The sequence below is a fragment of the Pavona decussata genome, unplaced genomic scaffold, assembly GCF_977016875.1.
Source record: "Pavona decussata unplaced genomic scaffold, jaPavDecu1.1 SCAFFOLD_321, whole genome shotgun sequence".
Lineage (NCBI taxonomy): Eukaryota > Metazoa > Cnidaria > Anthozoa > Scleractinia > Agariciidae > Pavona > Pavona decussata.
The window spans coordinates 846,743-871,368 of NW_028145711.1; the positions used below are offsets into that span (position 1 = coordinate 846,743).

The 24,626-nt window shown below is 39.3% G+C and overlaps 3 protein-coding genes across 4 annotated transcripts in view; all 3 read left to right on the top strand.

Annotated features, from left to right (window-relative positions):
• Nucleotides 1–10,296, top strand: part of LOC146453935 (uncharacterized) — a 48,304-nt gene extending 38,008 nt beyond the window's left edge. For both annotated transcript variants that reach the window (XM_085096020.1, XM_085096019.1), the window contains one exon: nucleotides 7,269–10,296. In XM_085096020.1, the coding sequence (XP_084952146.1) occupies nucleotides 7,280–8,617 (1,338 nt within the window). In that variant the 5' untranslated portion in view covers nucleotides 7,269–7,279 and the 3' untranslated portion in view covers nucleotides 8,618–10,296. The remainder of the gene's footprint in view (nucleotides 1–7,268) is intronic.
• The window catches only part of LOC146453927 (uncharacterized), a 251,249-nt gene that overhangs the window by 126,109 nt on the left and 100,514 nt on the right, over nucleotides 1–24,626 (top strand). The window lies entirely within an intron of this gene.
• LOC146453933 (uncharacterized) overlaps nucleotides 1–24,626 on the top strand; it is a 236,753-nt gene that overhangs the window by 55,301 nt on the left and 156,826 nt on the right. The window lies entirely within an intron of this gene.

Here is a 24,626-nt window from a genome sequence, read left to right on the forward strand (position 1 = left end):
AGCCAGGTCGGTCCCTTGAACCATAGTACATTGAGTTTACCAGGTGCTGACCCTCGAGTTCCAAAATCTCTTGGGTTTTTCTTTGTTCGGACGTAGTTCCATGTTGCATCCGTCAGTTCACCGAACTTCTTCACTCGATTGCGTACAAAAGTTGTCCATTCTCCACAATTTGCCAGCCAGCATAGCACTGTAATGCTGTCCACCCAGTTGTGGTAGGATGAAATGGGGAATGAAACCAACGCTTTTCTCGCATTGCTCTGAAGTTTAGTCAATGTGTGTGCTGCGACCAACTCCAGTCGTGGGATGCTCATCTCTTTGGGCGCTACTCTGGACTTGGCCACAAGTAGGTTTTGGTCTACCGGTGTTGAATCTTGAAATGTCACGACGTACAATGCAGCACAAACGGCAACCTTGCTGGCATTTGGGAACCCATGAACCTCAAAGTGTGTTCGTTGATGCCTGAAAACACAGCGTGGTACTGTAACAGTTGGAGTTCGCTATGTGGAATTCCTAAGATATCATCCTTAGGTTTCCCCTTCACGAGCTCCAGTAAGTAATTAAATTTGCTAATCTCCGATATTGTCGAGCCGTCTACTTCTACCGAGAATTGGTTCCAAAACCGCAGCCAATCTTTGTAGTCTCCATTGAAGGGTGTAATGGTGTATTTTTGCAATTTTACTGACTTTGGCGAGGATTTGTCAGGTTTTCCAAAATCCGCCCCTTTAGCGTGTTCCGCATGACCTTGCCCGATTTGTTTTTCGAAGTCTAGTTTTCGAAGATACCATTCTTCTTCCCATTGTTGCTGTTCCATTGCCGCGTCCTTTTGCTGACGTAATTTGAGCCTCGTTTGCTCTTCATTTATCTTTTGTGAAACGTACAATTGCTTATCGAGCTCCGCTTGGTTTTCTGCCGTAATATATTCGTCTAATTTCTTTTTAATGTTGAGACGAGCATCTCGAAACGGCTGGAAGGCCCCCTTGTTTTCTGTTTGCCACGTTTTGATGTACTCTAAGTCCTTATCTAACTCTATCAAATATTCAACTGTCCACTCCTTCGATTTCTCAAGGTTCGCGATTAATGCTCCAATTTGGTCATGAGCTAGTGAAATATCCTCCATATGCTCACTCAATGACAGTTCCCTTATTTCCTCGAGTTTGAGTTTAGCTACCTCTAGTTGCTTGTTAAATTTGTCCTCTGTGAAAGCCATATTTCTGGTGATTTCGCTACTCAGCTGATTGCGCAACAAAGGAATTTACAGTGTACTTATTGTCAGCTATTGTCCACGTTGAACTCCGTGTGAAGAAGTCTGTAAAGGCCGATCCAATACTGTCCTGGTAGGGTCGCCACCATTCAGTGCGGGGAATTTTCCTAGTTGCCCTGTCCCTAATTCCCAGTGACACTGAAGACTCGCAAGTATGATTTGAACACGATCTGTATTTCTCTTTCGATCAACTAAAACCTAGATTGCACAACGACTCATCTGTCAATAAAACTCACGCTCCCGGAAAAGATTTGATTACAAGTTATTTTGAGTCCTTCTGGAATGTTCTAGAATGTTCTATGTCAACAATGAACCCTATGCATCGCCCTATTAATAACTTAATCAACAACATTCGATCAACACGAAAATCAGATAATAGCTGAAAGATGACGAAACAAACAAAGTCCTAATGTCCGGTTAACGTTCTCCACATCACTCATCCTCGTTCAAAGAGCCTACGATGTTTTGGTCAGCGGTTGGATCGTTTGCCCTGGTAACAGCCGTTACCAGATGTCGTGCGACATCCGGTAGCGCACCATCTGTGTGATAAATTACTATTGCGCTTGCTCAGTATTAGGAAACTGGAAACATTTTATCGAAAGGATTGTCAACACAATGAAAGAAGGTTGTAGGATTGTTTTCATGGCCAATTTCACTACCCTACCCGCCACTACTCTGAAAAAACAGCCTACGTCTTCGATAAACGGCTTTCAGCGTTATTTTAAAATAATTCAACAACTCTTTCGTTGTGGATACAGTCGTGGTTGTATGTTTACACCAGTCTGGTTAGTACTTTTTTACTATGGTCCTGATCTGTTACGTTTTGTAATGCGAATGACTTCGGAAAAAAGTTAACCAGATTTCCGAAGAATTAGTGGAACTCAAAAGCCGAATTAGTTTGTCTCATCTATCGGTTAAATTATTGAAAACGAAATGTGGAAACAAATGTTTTAGTGGTTTCTTGTACATATTTCACTGTCGTATAAATTTTATACATTCTGAACCTCTTAAGGTATCAGCCACCCTTCAGGACCGTCCGCGCGCGGATCGCTGTAGCGTTAGTTGTTTTTATAAAAACCCCTATAAACCATATATTTTTTAAAAGCTTAATAATTCCAGATTATGAATTTGACCTAACAAAAACTATTTACTTAAATGTGTTTCGAAATTGGAACGCTTTGTGTAAAAGTACACGTCTCTATAAATCATGTTCCACTCCCGCCGGAAATAAACGGAAGAAAACAATTAACACCGCATTCGCTTCTCAACACGTTCCACTAAAAAACCGTGTCTCAGATTTTTGACAAGTGCGTTTGTTTCTCTTTTATTAGCAAATGAAGTTGGGGAAGGCAATTAGTCAACACTCCCCGTGGAAAAAAAGCTCTAGGTTTAAAATTAAAAGGAGTATTAAAATTCGCAGACACGGTTTTGTAGAAGAGATATATGGCATCACTCTGGCCAAATTTTAGCGAAATTGATTAAAAGGCTGCCGACTTGGAGTTCAAAATGTACGAGCCGATCGGCAAAATTTGCGTTCGTAGATACAATGGAAAATACATTTTTGGCGGCATCCTACCTGGAATGAGATTATAACACCTAAATGTTTATTCTGATTGATATCTGAGAGGGATCAATTTTCTCTAACAATAGAACTTTGACAGGTAACATGTAACAGGAATAAACTTTCGCGGAAGGCAGCGGAAAATATAAACTATTTTGCTTCCAGTCAGTTCAATTACACCGCGCGTAGACAAAAGACAAAATTTGTTGAGGTAAGTGAACGTACATGCATAGTAATCGTTTAATTTACAAACAACAATACGGTTTTCATGTAGCAATAAAAATATATTGTGTTTATTTCTTGAAATGTTGACTAGGTTGGTTAAGATGCCGAAAACCAGTGCGAAATCAACACGAACGAAAGCGAAGCCGCCGATTGCTCGAAGGCCCAGAACTGAGGCCCGGTCTATTTCAAACGCTCTGCTCTTCTCGGAAGAATTAAAAACAGAATTTGTCTTGTGCGACGGACAGCTTTTATTCTCGCACTGGATTCTCTAGGTAGAACCAAGTCCATGCTTAGTCGCTGCATCTTTAATACATGACTTGGACTCTTCCCTGGCAAAATCGACAAGATGCAAACTCGTCCAGTTTCTCAAGCAGCTTATCGCTCGATGCGATAGCTCGACCGCTTATTGTTTTCCACGTTCCATCAGCAGATGGGGTCGTTGAGCTTAATTGGCTTTCTTCTTCTGGCTCTTCTAGCTGGATTTTGGAGCGGCTTGCACTCGCAGCAACTGTAGCATCTTCGCTTTTCTGAATATCCAACTCCTCGAGCCACTTCTCTTGCCGATAAACTGAGCCTTTGACGCTCTCTGCCAATTTTGCGGCCCATTGTTTGTCAAACTCGCTCTTCGATTTCTTTTTCGCTCTCGGTTTCGATGACGAAAACGGACACGACCTTTTCTTTTATTGGGCGGCATTTTCACCGAAGCAAAGCTAAATGTCCACGGAGAATACTAAGGCTATAAGCAACACGAAGACAATTCGCACGTGTTGTTTGGAAGCACGCACTCGGTATCACGTTACTAGTTTACAGACAAGTTAATTGATATGTGACACGGGTATGACAAATTTTGTCAACGATCAATTAATGTAATTAACGAGAAAAAATCTTTTACCCTCGATATCTTTCGACAGAAATAATATTTTCTTCTGATTTTTTTTTTAAAAGAAAGCTCTCAAGCATATCTATTTGAAAACGTTGAAACCTCAAATATGGCAGCGATCCGCGCGCGGACTGTTTTGAAGGGTGGCTGATACCTTAAGTTGTTGTGGAATATTGTTATCGGACTTGCGCATTGTGTCATTAATGTAATGTTTAAAAAAACGTTCCATAACTGAGGCAGATTGTTGATGTCGAAAAATCTGTGTCAGTGTTAAGTCAGTCAGTCATAAAGAATAAAATTAACCTCGCTAATGTGGCATTGGCAGCTACAGGTAACTTAAACTAAATCAAACAGGTCTATTTGCCAGAGGCATTTTGATAGTATCCTTTACAGTGCCAAACACTTGCTAGAAGTTCCCCACACTACTAGAAAAAATATGAGACCTGCCATTGGGGCGTTGCTAGTCCATTTGAAACTCTAAAATGTGAAAAAATGTTATGTTCTTAGATATAGAGCTTAAAGCAAATTTATTTATACTTGCAAAATTTAAAAATTGTTATAAAATAGAATGAGTAATAATATTAAAAAACAAATTCAGATGTCGTAAAAAGTGTCTAAGAAGCCTTAATTAACATACTTAACAGAACCAACTAAAATTATTAACAGACTTGAATACTTGAATACAAAATAACCAGAACCTTTCAATTCTAGGACAGTTTTCTTTTTGAGATGGGTGTCACTTGATTGTAGTAACTGTTAAACACAAGGAGAAAATTCTTCATTTAGAAACAACATTTAAAACAAGTAAGAAGGATAGCTCATAGAGGAAGAGGCAAATAGATGGGATAGGATGGGTAGGATGGGATGGGTAGGTAGGTGTCATACATGTAAAGCATATGTCAAAAGACAACAACAACAATAAAAAGAAACAAATTAAAGCTAGGTGACCCTTGCAGTGGCGAAGTCACAGATCTATTCTTCCTCTATCCTTCCTCTGTGGTGAATCTGGAAAAGCAACAAATGTATCCTTTCTCCACCTAAATAGGCCATCAGAGGTTGTGATTTGAGGAGGTTTTCAGTTCAGTTACGTTGCTTTTAATTCTCAACAGAAAAATGGGATGCTATCATTTCCACGTGAATCAGAAAGAGTGCAGTTCTCATGTGAGCTGATGATGGAAAGTGATAATTTAATTCGAAGTTAATGGGTGTCAAGACAAATTCAGTGTAAAATAAGACTTACATAAGTCCCTAAGTCCTAATTCTTATTCCCTTCAGTAAAACCCATTAAAAGCCATATTCATTCTTTAAAAGCAAACAATGCACTAATTGCGTGAACCGGTGGAAGCGAGAAGAACATTTAATCAGGGCAAGAAAAATCCAAGAACAAATCTTTAATTTGCCTTTAAGCTTCTGTTTGCTTAGCCTCTGATCGGTGAGTTGGTAGAGCTTCCGTAAGGTTTGCACTTATTTAGTTTATTTATTAAATAAATTATAAATTACATTACTTTGCACAGGACAATCCAATGAATCTGTGGTCAGCTTAAAACAGAATATGAGATTCCTTGGAATAAACCACCTAATACATCACAGATAGTCAATTGTATTACTGTTATCAACAAGGAAAACTTCAATTTTTCTCAGCATTTTATTATTTGTGTGGGACTGTGCACAGTACTTCCGAATATTATAAATCGAAATGTTGTGTCTGTTTGGCCGTAAGCGTGTTTCTGGGCAACGGAATAAAGCCGGCCGAGTCAGAGGCACTTACCTTCGAAATTGAGAGCTGGATCACTTCTGGTTTTAGTTAGTACAAAGACTACTTTTTACTCTTCGTTCAGTTCTTCTTCTGAGATCCCAATGATCACCTTGGCTTTTACGGAAAGCAAGTTAGCTCATTTGGAAGAATTCAAACACTTAGCATAATATTTCAACATCCAGTTTTCGAAAATATTTCAGGTGTCTCCTTCGATGAACTGTTTTTCCAAATCGCTAATTCTTTGCGGTAAACAGAAAGTACTCTTCATCTATCGACAAAATGTTTACATTGTTTGTTTCTTTATCTAGCACGATTTCAAGCGCATCACCGGGAGTAAAGACCAATGCGCAGAAGCGTAGCATTGTTCACCTTATAGCGCATCAGGTTTTCGTTGGAAACGGTGAAACGAAAGAGGAACTTCTAAGGGGTGCTCGACAGTTTCATTAACGGAAATCAAGCATTAATGGCGAAGAAATTGTTCTTCGATTTGTGGTTTTATTAGCCCGATGATCGGGCGGATCTCAAATAAGTGTTTCTAGGAATTCAACACACAAATAATTAAAGGTTTGATTTGGAATTTGTACTGAAATACTATTCTGATAGACCGATTTTTCGTATTCCGATCAGTTCTTGTAAAATGTTTGGTAAACGTGCTCCCATAAATTCGCTTCAAAATTGACTTCAAATCGCTTACAAGTCGCGTCGCGGCGAAAATTATACGCTTTTGCTTCTTAGGCCTGTAAAAAGACCTACAGCTGTATCTGAATAATTTTTTTTATTCAGGAAAGCTTTTTGTGTGTTTTCTATTTGTATCAATGGAACGTTACAACTAAGGCTAATGTAAACAAACACGTCCTCGCAGTTAGCGGATGAAATTCGCCCAGACAGAAGCCGCAATAAAATTCATTCGGCGTCCAGTTTGAGCGATAAGATCGATTCAACAGAAAAAATGTAAAAATTTGCATCGCAGCGCTTGATGTATTTCTATATTTACGTTCACTTGGATAAAGCCAAAATAGCAACTTCAGCAAGGTTAAAACCTCCCGATGTTATAAAACGCGACAAAAGGCGTCGTTTAAACGTAGAAAGGAATATTACCATGCTGAAAACTGCAAGATTTAGATCACGTGCACGTGCCAGGCAACCAAGATAGTTCAGCTTTGGCAACAACACGCCGCGGGGAAAAAAATTGCGGAGGTTCTTGCCGATTGGCAACCACGCAAAACCACCAAAAAAACGTACACGTCCACGTCCACCTTTGGGTTGCTTCGCGTATCAGAAGGAATCAGAGTGCTTGGGTAATTTGATTGTTTAATTGTTTATACATAACGCATTCCGCAACGCAGCATGGCGTCCACGAATCCTTGTAGCGTAGTTTGATGCAAGTACCGCTTAACTGTTACCACTATTCTCTTCTGCATTCAAGAGTTGGCTCACAGAAGCCTTTGATTAATAATTTTCAGCACTTGTAATACGACTGAAACTAAAACGCCCACATAGAATAAACATTTAAGGACAGCATAGTAAAACCACGCTAAGATAAACTCCCAGTAATATTAAGAAAGTGTTTCTGATTACGTTTCAGATATTTTGAAAATGGAAAGAAAATGTGGACTGTGTGGCAAGTGTTTCAATAATGCAGCAGCTATAAAGATGCATGAAAGAATTCATACTGGAGAAAAGCCTTATGAATGCAAACAGTGTGACAAGTGTTTTAGTCAAGCAGGAAATCTAATAAAACATGAAAGAGTTCATACTGGAGAGAAGCCATATGAATGCAAACAGTGTGGCAAGTGCTTTAGTGACGCAGGAAATCTAAGGATACATGAAAGAGTTCATACTGGAGAGAAGCCATATGAATGCAAACAGTGTGGTAAGTGCTTTAGTGGCGCAGGAAATCTAAGGAGACATGAAAGAGTTCATACTGGAGAGAAGCCATATGAATGCAAACAGTGTGGTAAGTGTTTTAGTCAAGCAGGAACTCTGAGAACACATGAAAGAGTGCATACTGGAGAGAAGCCATATGAATGCAAACAGTGCGGAAAGTGTTTTAGTCAAGAACGATATCTAAGCGCACATAAAAGAGTTCATACTGGAGAGAAGCCTTATGAATGCACGCAGTGCGGAAAGTGTTTTAGTCAAGAAGGATATCTAAGCGCACATAAAAGAGTGCATACTGGAGAAAAGCCATATGAATGCAAACAGTGCGGAAAGTGTTTTAGTCAAGAAGGATATCTAAGCGCACATAAAAGAGTGCATACTGGAGAGAAGCCATATAAATGCAAACAGTGCCGAAAGTGTTTTAGTCAAGAACGATATCTAAGCGCACATAAAAGAGTGCATACTGGAGAGAAGCCATATGAATGCAAACAGTGTGGCAAGTGTTTTAGTGTAGCAGGAGGTCTAAGGACACATGAAAGAGTTCATACTGGAGAGAAGCCATATCAATGCAAACAGTGTGGCAAGTGTTTTAGTGTAGCAGGAGCTCTAAGGACACATGAAAGAGTTCATACTGGAGAGAAGCCATATGAATGTAAACAGTGTGGAAAGTGTTTTAGTCAAACAGGACATCTAAGGGCACATACAAGAGTTCATACTGGAGAGAAGCCATATGAATGCAAACAGTGTGGCAAGTGTTTTAGTGAAGCAGGACCTTTGAGAACACATGAAAGAGTTCATACTGGAGAGAAGCCATATGAATGCAAACAGTGCAACAAGTTTTTTCGCCACTTGGGAAGTTTAAGAATACATGAGAGATCCCACCAGGGTGCTACGGATTGCACTCAAGATAACATGTTCACACAAACCAACGCTTTGATAGAACTCCACTCTGGTCATGTTGAAAAACACCACTGCTGGATTTGTCAAGAGGAATTGAGTAGTGAGGCGTTACTCCTTAGCCACTATGAAAATCATATGATTGCAAGTGATTAACCTTAAGTTTGCTCTCATGTCTTTTATCATCGGTGACAACACTGGTACTAAGAAGGTTCAAGACAGATTTTTTTTTCTGCTCTGGTTTATTGAAAAGGGTACAGCTTTAGTTTTTAGGAGGGAGGTTAATGTTGAATCAAGAGGTGATACGCTGCATCATGCACTCTTTATATATAGTTCATATAAAACCTGGCATATAACGTCTAATCTTCGGCACTCTACCTACAATAGGTTTCGTTACAGTTCATTTCGAAACAGCTGCGTTGTTGCTCTTATGATGTGAAAACTTACTTTGAATGAACAAAACGAACAGCCGCTAATATCAGCTTATCTATACCTCCTTGCAAAGTTCTTGATTCAACGACACGAGAGACCATCCAGTTTATTACCATTTGCGTTGAGCGTATTTTCACAACTTTACCGATTATTGGTCTTCGTTTTCATTTTATTCGGCTTTGCAGCTCTGGGTAACTACAGTTACGGTAAACCAAACGGATATTCTTACAGTAACGGTAAACCAAACGGCTATTTTTAGAATAATATATAATAATTAATATTTTCTCATGTTTTGCTTATCATATCGTTATCCCGGTTAAAATAGAGCCAATCCAAACCAAGCTTCATGGGGTTTGCTACCGTAAGTAAGGTCGGTTGGTGCTACTTGCTTTAAAAAAAATAAGTAAATGTAGAAATGTTTGATACTCAAGCGGTGGAAAAAGAACAGAAGGACACTGCCAACTCGTTCCCATGGTCCCTCCTCTTGCTGTCCCCTGTGAAGAGGACAGCCGCTGGAAACGAGGATGGAGAAAAATGAACATTAGCACAGATAAGAAATGGAAGTTGAAAAGATCTAGAATTGTAGGAGTAAAACTTGACACTTTCTCTTTTCTGTTACAGGCAATCCACGTCACGCGTAACCGGTATTTTCGAAATTTGAACGGAGTTCTATGTCAGTTTTGAACATCGCTTGCGAGATTTCAGAGTTCCAGTAGAAATTACCCTAGTTTATTGACGGCATAAAGCTATGAATTTTTCTTTACAGTAAAGCACACGGTAGTTCAAAACTGGTAATCGTTTTCCAAGTGTTTTGAATTTTTTTTGTTTAGTTAATGCGTCTTTTTCGGAAAGATTTTTCAAGATTCGATTCAAATACCGGTTATTATAAAAAGGAATTTCAATGTTATGAGTTCCGGGCCCGCAGTAATTGGTGTAAGCTGTTGCGGAGTCCCTGCCTGTATTGTATCATTCACATTTTTTGTTGTGTTTATGTAATCTATATTAAGTTGGCGAAGCTAATAAAATAAAATCAAGCTAATGAAATAAAAGGAATTCGAATGTTTATTTCATTCTCGGAAAAACTGGTCACGCGTGGCGTAGACTGATTGTAAAAGGTCTTTTCTTATAGCAAAACATTCTAAATATGTTTTTAACTTTATGGGTGGCTCTGATTTTGAGATATTTATGTTTGAAAACAGCTCAAATAGAACGCAGATCAGTGAAAAAGTTCCCACTTTTCATAAATTGAGATATCTTTAAAATGCACCCACAGATCTTTTTCTATTGAATTGCAAGAGGTAAGAGTATATGGTTATGATAACATGAAGTCGTGCAAAACTTAAAATTTACCTAAATATATGCTCCTGCTTTCCAAGTCTTGCGTTGGATACAAACATTTGGGTCTCAGTTTTATCTCTTTGACACTTCCTCTACCTCTATGTAGTCGCTGTTTGAAACACGCACAGGGGAAGAGAAAAATTTCAGAGTAAAAATTCCTTTGATTTTTCCACATGCTGACGAGGCTAGTAGGGCTTATTTTCATGAAAACAAAATAATAATTTATCGGCCGCCATTTATGAAAAAGGTCTATATTGACACCTGGGGCCCGTTTCTCGAAAGTCCCGGTAACTTACCGGGCCCGATAAGTGCCTTTGGTGGTAAATGTTTCTTAACCGAAGTCAATTTTTGTAAGTTATCGGGCCCGGTAAGTTACTGGGACGTTCGAGAAACGGGCCCCAGGACATTACAGACAGTTTCGTTTGTCCCGACGAAAAGCTTATACTGTAAACTGCAGCATATAACCCCTGAGCTTACACAACTTCGTGAGTGTTTTAAATGGCCTAATAGGGGGTTATGACAGGGATAATAATAATAATGATGATGATGATGATGATAATAATAACAACAACAAACAAAAAACTTAACACTAACAAAACAAACGAAACTGCAACTACAGTAAAACATTGAAAAGTTACTTTTCACAATAAAGTTATACGGTAGTTATATAAAGAGTAGTTAATAAAAAGAGAGTAATAAACTTATTGTTCCATAAGAAGTTTTCCAGTTTTTTGTTTGAAGTAGTACAAAGTTCTGTGAAAGCGCTAAAAATCACTTGGAACAGGGAAAGCTAGAGGGGGGCTAATCTCTCGGGGGATGGGGTTTATAATAGGATGTATTTTTCGGTTCACAGGTACATGGGCCTATAAGCGGGGAGGGGGGTCTTATAAACGGCGGTTTACGGTATAGTTCTCTTCCTTGCGCTTTTTTTTTCTTTTTTTCATATAAAGATCTGACGAATCAGTCTGCGGTGAGACAATTGGAAAATAAAAATCTTTGGGCGTTTTCTGCATGCCAGTACTGTCCGATCTGAACTACTGAATCATACATGGTAGGTTAGTGACTGGTAGAATTAAGAATCCACATTTCATCCATCCAGGATTCATGAACAACCTGTTCTGCCAGTCCTGAAAAACCCTTAAAGAGATCATTGTAACACTGAAAGTGAAGATCAGGTTTATGATGTGAGGCGCGTTCAAAAAGCCACTCAACTCCACCTAACTCTGGTTTGTTGACACCTTTACTGCAGTATTATTGAGAGCTTTTGTTGTCCCCTTTCCTTGACGTTTTATCCAGCAAGTATCTGTTCTAAACGCATTGGAGATGAGTAAAAAGTACACCCAGACAGGACCCCTGTGGTATGCTTCAGATCAAGCAAGGCCTCGCACGATAGCAAACCCAGAACAGCTACAAACTGTACCAACATATTTGCTCCATTCGACTTTTCGTATTACATTCTACAATTAATGAAATGGAAAGTAAAAAAAAAATTGAATGTTATTTCGTTTATACATGAAATAAACTGAGCAACTTTATTTTCCAAGGCTGAGAGTTCCGACAATAATTCACGCCCAGTAGTCCCTTTCTAACCTGTTGTGTAGCATGAAATACAGTTTTTAAGTGGATATCCTTTTCTTGATTTAAATTGAAATAACTGAATCGTTTAAATTGCAAACATTCTCATTAAATTCGGTTTCAGACGTATGATAAGACAACTCCCACAACGACCTAAGACAAGAATTTTATAAAGAAAATGCAAAAATATAGAAAATACTTAATTTCCATCCATCTCGGCACAGCAGACGAAGCCCTCAACTAATCAGACTGGGAAAACAGACTTCCCAGCGAAGGGCACTGATGATATTGAATTGTCAATATTTTCCATTCCATGATTTTGTATTAGGGATTTGTAAACTACAAAAATCATAAACGCGCCTTCAATGCCTTTATGATTTAATACAAGAGAGGTCATCCTCTCTTGTTTAATAGCAATAGGTCTTATCACGGTTTTCAGGGGCACCCAACAAAAGTTTTCTCTCAGATCCTCTGAAACGCAATTTTAGGCTATCTGGAGTGCTTTTAAAGCTCTGTAGGTTCAATTCAAGCCGCGCTATAATATTGTTATCTGTTCGGTTATTCTAGGGGAACTTGAGTCTTTTCGAAATTATTAGGGCATTTTTGTCCATTTTCCGAAAACCTTAGGTCTTATTTCGCTCCGAAAATCTTAGCTGACCTTTTTTCGGTGTCCAAAACGACATTTTTATGAATTCGAAAACATTAGGCCGTAAATATCCCGTATCACGAACATTCGAGGTGAAAATTCCCTTAAGAAAATTGTAGGGGATTGAGGACCTTCCGAACAGATAATTTACCGAAAAGATCCGTTGGGTGCCCCTGGGTTTTCGACGCCATATTGACGAGTAGGCAAACAGGCTTGAAATAACAGTGTTTGTATGGAAATCCGATGTCAAATAATTCTCATAAAACATCACTTCTGAAAAATTCATGAATTGGAAACTTTTGGCACTAGGAAAAGGAGTTAAAGGAAAAATTTTGGAGGGATGTAGCTGTGCTAGAAAGCGTCCAGTCGTGTTTTGAACTTTCCATACATTTGTCTGGAAAGCGAAACAGCCGTGACTGCTACTAAAAATAGTTCGCGGGAAAAAAATACAAAGTTAATTTAATGTCATTTTTATTATCATTAATATTATGATACAAAAGAGATGAAAAGGGAAAAGGAGAATCACGTTATACTAATAAAAGAGAAGGACATGGGTGATCAGTTCTTCATTTGGTCAATTATTGTTTCCACTTCAATATAAGAGTCTACAGTTTCAAGTATACCAAATAACTTTGCTTTTAGGGAAACCTTGGGTCTAGAAAAATGTCGAGAATGATCAGCTACGACACTCTGTTCATCTGTTGTTAAGGACGGTTTTCCGATAACAGAAATGTTTTTGGCCAGTTTATCGACAATCTCGTTGGTTGAATTAGTGCGCAGTATCAAACCGAGGCACCATCCTGACAACCTGGTCCCCATCCTCAGTGACCCAGAGGGCAATGGTGAAGCCAAGAAAAAGTTCAATGGAGTCCAGTTTCGACTTTTTCCTCGTCCCCACTATCTCCCCCTGGGTATTCGAGGATGCCCGTCCCCAGGGTCTTCGTGATACTCAAAATGGCGATCCGGATGAAGCAGGTTCAAGCAGCCGAGCATTGCCGAATACTGGGATCCTTTCCTGGTAATCAACACAAAAACTAAGAAATTTGCAATACTACCAAAATATTTTACCTTTGATTTCAACTTACACTATTCCAATCCAAAGTCCAGTCCACTATCGTCAACCAATGATTTCTCCACCCGGCTAGGTAACCGCCCCTTTAGTAAGAACATCACGCTGATCTGTTGTGCTTATGGCGTTATACCCCTGCCAAAATTCAAGCTGTTGTATGCAACATTGTTGCTTTAAATTATTGGTCGTTTTTTCAATCCAATATTTGTCTGCTATAATTCAACATTGTGCATTGACAATTCAACATTCATATTTCAAAATGCAATATTCAACTTCTATAATTCCACATTTTGCATTGACAATTTAACATCCATATCTCAAATACCATTCACATGCGACATCCGACTTTCCCAATTGTACATCGGTTTCACATTTTAAAATAATAGTTTCCACTCACCATTCGAGTTTCGCATTTTTAATGGCAAGATTCCATGTAACATTCAAGTTTCATCATTCAACATTCAAGTGTTAAATTGAACTTCACGGATGAATGGTTGACCTTTAGTAGCGAATCCGCAGTAGTAACAGAGCGTGGGCGCAAAGAGTAACGCAAGCACGACACACGAGACAGCTACACGACAAGTCCAAAATTATATATCGAATTAAAGCTTATAGAACTGGGTATTCAAATATTTCATTGCTTTTCCAAGAAAATATATTCCCGGGTTTTTCGTAAAGTCGGAACTTGAAGGTCCAGATCGCCGTTCAAGAGTTCCAACTCAATGCGATTTTTATATTTTGGAAGTTTGGTTTTTTTCTCCAGGTCAGGATCCCAAAAGCTTAAAAACCGTGTCGGGGTTTTCTTTAATTCGATTTCGTTCAAAAGTTACAAAACATTTTTAAAACTGCGAGAAAACCATGCGGACGGAACGCACGGAAATGGCTTTCAAGGAAAGAATTTTTAGAATTATCAAATTCCCCAACACGTTTTTGTTGGTTATATATTTTTCTAGCATCTGGCCAAATTTTACTGAAATCGGTCAAATCGTTGTTGAGTTGTAACTCTTGAAAGTGTCCCCTGCAAGCGAAAATTAAAGTTTGAGAAAACAGCGCTTGAAAAAAATTCCCGGCACACAAACAAGTACCGCCCCCTAACGCCCTTATGGAAAATTAGCCAATCATTTTGCAAGCTGCTTTTTCTTCCGGTCACCTCCTGTGAAAATTTTCTCGCAGCTTGCACGTACTCGAGTTCCAGAGTAATTCAATTCCTTCACCATTTTGATGGATATCTGCGGTGTTTGTTGTACGCGCACGTCGATTTTGTAATCTGCAATGATTATGGGGAAAAAAAAATGGGGACTGAAGTCGACCTCATCAAGCAAAACTGTTGGGCCGATCTGCAGAAGCGGCTGAAGCGGGTGAAATTATCAACACAAAGCGCTACGGAATTATCGGGGAACTACCGTAACCGCATGTATTGTCTCAGTTAAAACAAAAATTCTTGCTACTCTTCAGTCGAAAAGCCGGCGAACTACATCTATTCGAGCAAAATATTGTTGAGAATTGCGAAGTTTCGAAATTGCTTATCGAAAGTTCGGGTGAAAATTCGTTCTCGAATGAACGTCCCAAATTGTTAATGCTGCAAATAGGAACAAGTATCCGTTTGACGCTTGAAAAAAAAATAGATAATATTCAAATATAAAATAGGAAGTTCATGACGCGCGATTCACGGACTCGCGAATTGAAACAAGCGCGTCTCCAAATGTTCGCTTTGCTGGAAGGTTTTAAGACCTTTATCTACTTTAAAGTGTAGCTTAAAGTTTTGTCTTCTTTTATGTCAGTGTCGTACTCGAACAAACGCAAGTTCTTCCACTGAATACAGGATATTCGAAGTGCGAGAACGTGAGGGTTTCAAGACTATGAGAAAGACCGTTCGCGCAATTATCGCAACGGGTGGTAACACCGGCAGCAATATGCTGTCAATCAAAGTAAAATTTAACTTCCGGTGGAAATCGCTTACGTCCCAATTTCTCGGCAAATACTCACTCTTTTACGAAAATTCTTTTTTTGTTTGTAAGAACTCACTGAGAAGTTTATTTTTATCTAAAAAAAAATGAAAATCCAAAATTTTTTTCTCTGAAGGTACACGGTAACTTTAATGAATTTGTATGATTCACTTTAGCGTATTTGAAGTAAAGCCAAAGTAATTACTCTGACCAATGACATGATAGACATACTTGTAAACAACCCAATGAACTAATCAGAACTCGAAACAAACACTTGTAGGAGAAAAGACGATAAGTTTTGGTTGTTGAGAAAGTGGCGCTCTATGCCTTGAATTAAGACAGAGAGATTGAAGTGGAGTTATACTAACCGATGATCATCTTGCGTGATAGCGGTCACGGCGCAAATATGAGTTTGTATGGGAATATTTACCATCGAATTTAGGAGATAGAAATACTGAAACGTTCTTAATAAAATAAGATACCTTGCTTCTATGGTGTATTGCTTATTGTCTGTTTGCTTCTTTTGCTGATTTGAGGTCATTTTAGCGAGTTAGTGCTTTCTAGGTAACCTTATCTTACTCAAACAGACAATAAGCAATACACCGTAGAAGCAAGGTATCTTATTTTCAGTATTTCTACCTCCTAAACCCGATCGTAAATATTCCGATACAAACTCTTATATTTGCGCCGTGACCGCCATTACGCAAGTTTATCATCGTTCACGGCTTGTGCTTGGGCTGCCTGTGATTGGAACACAGTTGTAGTGTAATATGGCACTGCCGGTATTACGGACAGTTGTCTTGGTCCGGACAGATACATTTTCCCTAACATTAACCCAATTATGAAAGGCGCCCGGGCATTTTTTCCTGTCCCACGGTGGCCATGATAACGGAGTTTTAGAGTAGAGTATTATTACCAGTAACTCGCCCAGTAACATTACGTTAAGGAAAGGCGAGTTTTCAGTGCAAATTTATAGTTTTACCATGGTACTAAAGGGAGAAATACCTCATCATTTTCCATCTGTGAATTTGTACTGGTGTGAAAACGGAAACGTTGCAGGCAAAGCCAATTCCTAAGGACTCCTTTGTAGTAGGAAAAGTGTCCGTACATGTTAACGAGTGTTTGCATCACGTGGGTTTAATTTAAAAGAAAATCTATTCCTATTGGTTGGTCGGTCTGAATCGATTTTAATTATAAAAAGATTGACACAGCCGTTTCGTCTTTCAAGGAACTGGTTTCTCTACGTTTTAAAAGTCTATACCTGAGCAGTTCCTCGTTTTGGGGAGTGTCAGTTTCAGGTTTAAAATTCTGTTACTTACTGAAAAATTACCTAGAGAGTGATTACTCCTTTAGGAAAAAGAGACAAAGCTCTTACTACGTCTGTCAATAACATGCGGACTCTAAAGATCAAGATTCAACCAACCGTTTTGCTTTTCGCTGCAGTGAATTATTGTAATTGATCTCTAACAAAGGAAAACATTTGACTCAACGGGGTCAAAAGGTCATGTTCGTAAGCTGTGATTGGCGGATTTTGATCCACTTCTTTGTTGGTTTCTGTATTTTTTGCGGCCAGCCAATGTTCGCCGTAACTATGATTGACGGCAGTAAACAAACAAATCGTTATTGAAAGGCGCAGTAATGTGCTCAAATTATTTGTCCTTTGTACCAGGAGTTGCCCTAATGATGTAAGAGCCTAGAAGGAAAGAGCACACAGCCCAACTCTGCTACTAAAACAGAGAATATGATAATATAGCATGAGTATTGAAGGAGTTATTGTCACAATTTTTTAATATCGCAGTTAGTTTTGTTTGTTACAGTTAAATGACAGTTAAATTTACAATTTATAATTATTATGAAAAAAAGGAAAGAAGCCACAAGGATGAGTGCAAGAGTGTGAGGAACCCTTTGTTAAGCCTTAGTAACTTGTACTTTTCATTTAACCTCACCTACTGTTTTTTTCTTTTTTGGTGAAGTTGAAGTTATTAGAGAAAAACTACGCTTTAAAATCATTAGCTATAATAAAACGAATGTTAACTTTTTTTAAAGACGTACACAAGTTGATTTTTAACAAAGATCACACTTTTGTTTACAGTGGTAAGAAAATACAGCGAACAAAATGAGAGTTATCTAGGAAAAGAAAACCAAAAAGTAATTCGTACCTAGCACTGGCTAATTTTGCAATTTTTATTATTAACGTTACACATTACTATGTGACGTGGTGAAACAGTGTTTTAAGTTATTAGTCGCTAGCGTGGACAAGGTAACAGTGACGTAAGAGGAACATAATGACAGACACAACGATGCAAAGTCGGTGATCATTTTTTTCTTTAATTTCATGTTTTATAATCCTAATAATTTTATACGTATTCATGGTTATATGTGTTTCGTATATTTCACTTCCATCGTTTTATCTTTGTCGTTATGTTGCAGGTGTAAACGAACTCTGATTGTTAAACCGTTGAGTTGTTGTCTTTAAGTATTAATAGCCCTCTGGTGGAATTGCTCAAAACAGTTATGGGTGTAGATTATTGTTGTGGGGCGGTTAGTCGGGTGGAAGGGATTTTCGTGGGCAAGTGTTTACCGACTAACTGCCCTTGGGTCTCCGACAATGCTTTACTGTTCTTGAAGCAATTAAACATCATGGTTGATCACACTTGTTGTTTAATGACATTGCAAGGAATACTAGTCTCAGTGCTGAATTGTTAGTAAGCCTATGAGCTATGATTATCTGCTATTGCTGTTACTTGTGTCGACATTTTATTATCAACGTGCTTCAGTAACACTTCAAACGGGGTTTCACAATGGTGGTCGTAACTAGAATTGGTCGCTTACGACAGTGGTCGCAAGTAGAGCTTCGACTGTTCCAAGTGGTCTTTTCCATTGTTTTAAAGCTCTCGTAAGCGACCACTCAATAATTCTGATACGTATTAGAACAATTCTTTAATAAAAGACTTGTATACACTTCATGATCACATTTACAGTAATATAGCACTGCCTAATAATGTTCGTAGATTAAGAACTCGAATCTAAAATGCAAGATAATTTACTGCTGGATCAACAGTGTTACCCTTAGACCGAGGTAGAAAGCTTTATCGTAAAAGTTCTGGTAAATGAGCAGCTTCTATTGTTTCGGCTTTTGGTTGCTTACGAGATTGCATTCTCGTGAGCGACCAGTAACGACCACTTTTTCCAATTCCCGAGGTGGTCGCTTACGAGAGCTTTGTCTGTAACTTAAAATTAGGTATTTTCTTAACAAAGCAGATTGTAGGTTTAACAATCACCTGTTAAGAGAGTCGGTTGTTCACAGGCTCCCAAGTGTGGTATAGGGCTCGGTCTGGGAGGCTCCCTCTCAGTTGCTCTGCTGGCCGATTTTTCTACTCCTCGCCCTATACCCCATTTGGTAGGTTGTTCAAGGGCTAGTTTCTATCACTTCGATTTAATGTTTTCAAATTAATAAAATGAAATGTTTTCTACAATGTGTTGAATGAAAAGACAGGTTATTAAAATATGTGTTTCTAAGGTTATCGGCTGTCAATGATTTAACCCGCACATGGGGTTAGGGGGGGGTGGGGGGTGTGAATGGGGTACTCCCTATATTATATAACAAGCTGAATTCTACACGCATATTGATTGGTTCTTACTTATGATCTTTTTGAGGACAGACGCATAGATGACGTCACTATTAACAACTTTTGCTTCTTTATCATATAAAATAAATAGATTCCATGTTGCCGTGCGTTTGTTCAGTAGATCACAGATGACGTCAAAATGTGGTAGGAATATCAGTGACTCGGCTGCGCCTCGTGTGCCACTTTTTTGTTCTTACAATGTGGGGTGGGGGGTGGGAATGGGGTACTCCCTATATTGGACTATACGGAATGGCTCCGCCCGAAAGAGGAACCTTTTTCAGGAGGCTGCCGGCTGGCGGTATATAAAAGGGTCGGGATTTCACGAGCCGAAGTATAGAAAATAGAAAAGGTTAGAAAAACAACCCTGTCATTTAATTCCCCTTTCTAGCAGAGCGTTTCTTCTTGGCAATTTTGTTTTTAGGAGGTACGAAGTCGTTCACGTCTCTGGTATTTCTTCTTGTTTAGCGTGCGTTCTCGTACATGCTAAAAAGAAAAAGACGCTCTGCTAGCAAGAAGCAGGCCTTTCGAACTACCTTCGACAGACCCATCAAAAAAGAGTGTGTCTACTCTAGGTATATGAAAAGGGCAGCCTCGTTCCCACGGCTTTTTCCTTCTAAAAGCTCTTGGAACGAGGTTAATGAAAGGGGTACCATTTCCCACTGAAGTATATCAAAGGGTTACCTTTCCTGCCAGAAATTGTATATAAGTATATAAAAGAATGAGTTGAGTACCCCACCCCCTCCCTCCCGATGAGCTCTATCATGTAATTGGATACCAGGCAGGAGCCATAATCAGGGATGGAGACCGTAACCGTGGGGTTCACGCGTCCCCATGTGTTGAGCCAAAAAAAATCTATTTTTAGAAAAAATGCGCCACCCTTCACGTCATAAACCCGCGGGGATACACGCAAATTTGTGTAGGGCTACTATCTTATATGGAAAATAGAAGAGAAAGTCCAGTTCGGTTAAGACAAAAATACATTATTTTTAAATACTTTGAATGTGAAAATAACATTTTATTACCCTGTACATGTTTAAGTTCCTCCTTCTAACCTTACTAAACTATAGCTGTAAACTAAAGCATTGGGAACAACTCCAGGAAATTCTCCTGGCTGAGTAGAAGACATTAAACCTTACAGTACAAATATTAAATATTCTCCCACGGACATACCTGGATCCCAACGGCAGATTTATCATCTGCGATATTACGCCAGAAAAAAATGCATGACCATAGCCACGCTCTATGCACCCAATGATGTCGATCCAAATTTCTTTCTGAGCTTTTTGACCATTTAAACGACTTTCATTTCGACGAAGTAATAATTGGAGGAGATTTTAACTTGGTTTTGGACCTGTGCATGGACAAAAAAGGCGTTCCCGCTAAAACGCATACAGAATCAGTTAAAACACTAAAGGATTTCTGTGCTGAAGCTGAACTACTAGATGCATAGAGAGTTTTAAATCCTGACACCCGCAGATATACATGGCGGCGTAAACGGCTAGAAATTCAATGCCGCCTTGATTTCTTTCTCATTACCGAAAGTTTAATGCTAATATCTCAACTGGATATAAAACAGATAATTCCTTGATAGAAATCAAAATCGCTCTCCACTCCAATATGAGAGGCCCGGGTTTTTGGAAACTTAACACCTCGCTCCTAACAGAAATTGACTATGTGAACCAAATACGGACTGTACTGAATTAAAGACACTAACGAAGAATACAAAAATGATCGTTCTGTCAACGATGCACTTATGTGGGAAATGATCAAGCTAGAAATAAGAGAACAGTCTTTAAACCACAGACAAGGAAATTTTAAGTGAGTGTGAAACTTTCTACAAACGTCTTTACAGCTCTAAGAATGGCTCTCAAAATGAACGAACCAATAATTTCTTTTTCGGGTTGAAAACGGAGAAAAAGTTAAACCTGACTGAACAAGAAAGTTGCGAGGGTTTATTAACAAAAGGAGAATGCCTAAACGCACTTAAGAATATGGAATGTAACAAGACCCCAGGCTCTGATGGTTTACTTGCGGAATTTTATAAAGTCTTCTGGAACGATATTGCCGATTTCTTCATGAAATCAATAAACCAAGCTTACCATGCAGGACAACTGTCAGGGACTCAAACTTATATTTCATCATCAAACTCATACCAAAGAAAGATGCCGAGCCCTACTTAATTGAAAACTGGCGCCCGATATCTTTATTAAACTGCGATTATAAAATAGCAGCCAAGGCGATTGCTTACCGATTCAAACATGTACTTCCAAACTTTATTGACAAAGACCAGACTGGCTTTCTTAAGGGTAGACTTCATTGGAGAAAACATCCGTCTCGTCGATGGTATTATAAAGCATGCAGCTGCAGAAAACATTCTTCTTTTTCTTGATTTCGAAAAAGCTTTTGACACAGTAGAGTGGTCTTTCATACAAAAAACACCAAAGCATTTCAATTTTGGCCCATCTACCATAAATTGGATTCGACTTTTTTATCACAACACAGAAAGCTGCATTCTAAACAACGGCTGGTCCAGTGCTTTCTTCAAAATTGGGAGAGGGATCAGGCAAGGCTGCCTTCTCTCTTCTCTTCTTATTGGCTGAAACAATTAAGAAAATGAAAACATTAAGGGCATGACAATTAATGAACAAGAAATTAAAATCAGCCAGTACGCAGATGACACTACACTCATTTTAGACGGATCGACCGTCTCCTTCACGGCTTCTTTACAGATATTAGACCTTTTAGTGAAATTTCTGGCCTCCGGCTAAATAACAAGAAAACAGTGGCGTTGTGGATTGGTGCCAACACTGGAAAAGAAACAAACCTTGCCCCCCGGGGGTGGGATGGGGCGGGGGGGGGGGGTATTTGGGTTCAGTTCTACTGGGTATGTGCCGCTGGCCTCTCAGAGCTCCTGCCCCATTATAGTCTATTTTGTGGCCAGTTATAGACCCCATCTTAGTCACTTTTTGGAATAATGTAATTTCGCGATCCCAGCTAAGTCACTTTCTATTCATGCATCTACTTTCAAGAACGGAGTGTAATGCGAGGTGATTGTTACATTTAATAAACAATAACTTTCTGAACATTTTAACCTAAACCATTTTGAATCCCTACTTGATAGAATTTTCTTACCCCAAAAATCCGAAAATGTGCGACCCAATTCTAGAAACTCTATTGAAAATGCAACCCCAGGCCCAATTCTAGTCAATCCAGTCGTGAAAATGCGACCCCATCCAGCGGCACATCCCCATTACAATAAAATCTGCAATTCCACAGCGACAAACCAATGAGTGGTGCCGGATCACTTGTAGACCTGGATCAGCAAATTATCTCAAATACAAAATATTAACGGCAGACTGATCCCAACGGCGGAGGTGACGAGCTGCAGGGCCGTAGCTAGCATGAGGCAAGACGAGGCAGTTGCCTCGTCTTGATTTTGGCCTTTTGTTTTGGAAGAAACGTTTAATTGAGAAAATAATCCCTAGAAAAAATTGGATTGGTTAAGATAAAACCAGCTAATCTAAGGTGGATGAATTGAGGGGAGAAGCATTTTAATGAGGATTATTCGTTTCATGTGAACTGTGAGTAGCGGTTTTTCAAATGATTAAGGTTACAGAGGGGCCATTAAGGAGACGTATCGTGACATAACCGTGACAGGCCGCGTGACATCAAAGGTCACCATTATTACCGTGTCTTATCCCCAGCTTGGGGTCTTATCTGCGATGGCTGAGAGCCGGTGTGGGAACGTTTCAGCGAAAAGAAAATGTAAAAGAATAGATTTTAAAAGATTTGTTGATCAAGCATTTCTGTTTGTAATGGCTCTTAAAAGAGCCGTTTGCATTTGGTTGGCGTAAGAGAGGCATTTCCCCGGGGGGTACTCCCCGGAATTCTTGGTGGGGGTGTGCCGCCCGGGTCTTCAAATCCCGACCCTATTTCAGACCTAAACATGCCATTTTCCACACCCGTTTTCAGACCTGACCTCTAAACTTCATACCCTTTTTCAGACCTGATTATGCATCAGTGCCGAACGGAAGTTGACGCAAGGAGTAAAAGTAAGCTGGAATGACATAGTATATCTATTTCTTTTTCTCGCTATCAGTCAGTCGTTCCAGTTACGTACTTAGAAGAAAAACATGTTTGTAAGCTTTCGTAAATGTTCCCTGCCCCAAAAACTCGACCCGATTTCAGACCGTAATTGTCAAAATCTATACCCTTTTTCAGACCAAAACGGCTCAAAAACCATACCCTTTGGGGCGGCACATACCTATATACCTTATATAGGGGAGTACCCCCCCCCCCGGGGGGGCATTTCAAAACATTTGACGGAGTTCGCACAAGTTTGCCTTAAGGATAAGAGATGGCAATATTATGACATGGCTGTCTCAAAGTTGAAGCAAGAGTGTATCGAAACACATAATTGATAAGACGTCTAATTATCTACTGTATTAAAATCCATAAACGTTGGCTTTTCTAGTGGATTCATTTTATTGGTATAATACGTGTTATAACATTTGAATGATGCAGATGGTCATTAACTTGGCACCAGTATCGCTAAGCAATAAAAAAGTGAACTTCTGCACTTGCCCAAGATTTACTTTTCTGAAGAAAACTGCCACGGAAAATGCTTACAAGAGCATTTCTGAGCCTCTAGATTTCAAAATTTTCTGGGGGGGGCATGCCCCCACACCCCCCTAGCGGCTCGCGCCTTCGGCGCTCAAAACTTGCCTCGTCTTGTTCTGAAGTCTGGCTACGGCCCTGGAGCTTGATAGAACAAACAACAAAAGCTAGAATAACTGAAATATATTTGTTTTTTAAAAACATCCCCATTAGCCTCTTATAAGGAAGTAACCCCCCCCCCCCCCTCCGGGACCTTGCCCCAGAGAAAGATTTTAAATGGGTAAAAGATACAGTTAAAGCATTAGGGGTATGGCTTTCGACCAACCCCGAAACCACCATAGAAGCTAAGTATAACGAAAAACTAACTAAAGTCAGAAATAGCCTAAGTTGCTGGGAACTGCGCCGTCTATCCTTACTAGGTAAAATTACCGTACTTCCCAACTGGTTTACATTTTGTCCCCTCTGCCAACAAACCACAAGGTTATAGGAGGAATAAATAATATATTTTTTAAATTTCCTATGGGATGGTAAGGGAGACAAAATAAAGTGCGACATAATGATTAGTGACTACAAGAATGGAGGGCTAAAGATAGTTAATATAAAAGTCTTTAACAGAGCTCTTAAATATGTAGGCTTAGCTCGTTATTTAATTACTGAAAACACTCCATCTCGTTACGCTCTCCATCCCTGATACCAGGCCATATTGAGTTTGAACCTAAAAGTGCGGTGTGTTGTGTAGTCTTATTTGATGAAGACTTAAAAAAAAGGCACACGTCTGGCTAATATGATGCTCAGTTGTTACTCCGCTGTGTCCATTAAACCCAGAGCTGTTGATATCCGAATCGAGTGTGGTGGCCCTCAAATGTAAACAAGGGCGTAGTGTAATTGCGTCGTGGGATAAGTTCCTTACTTA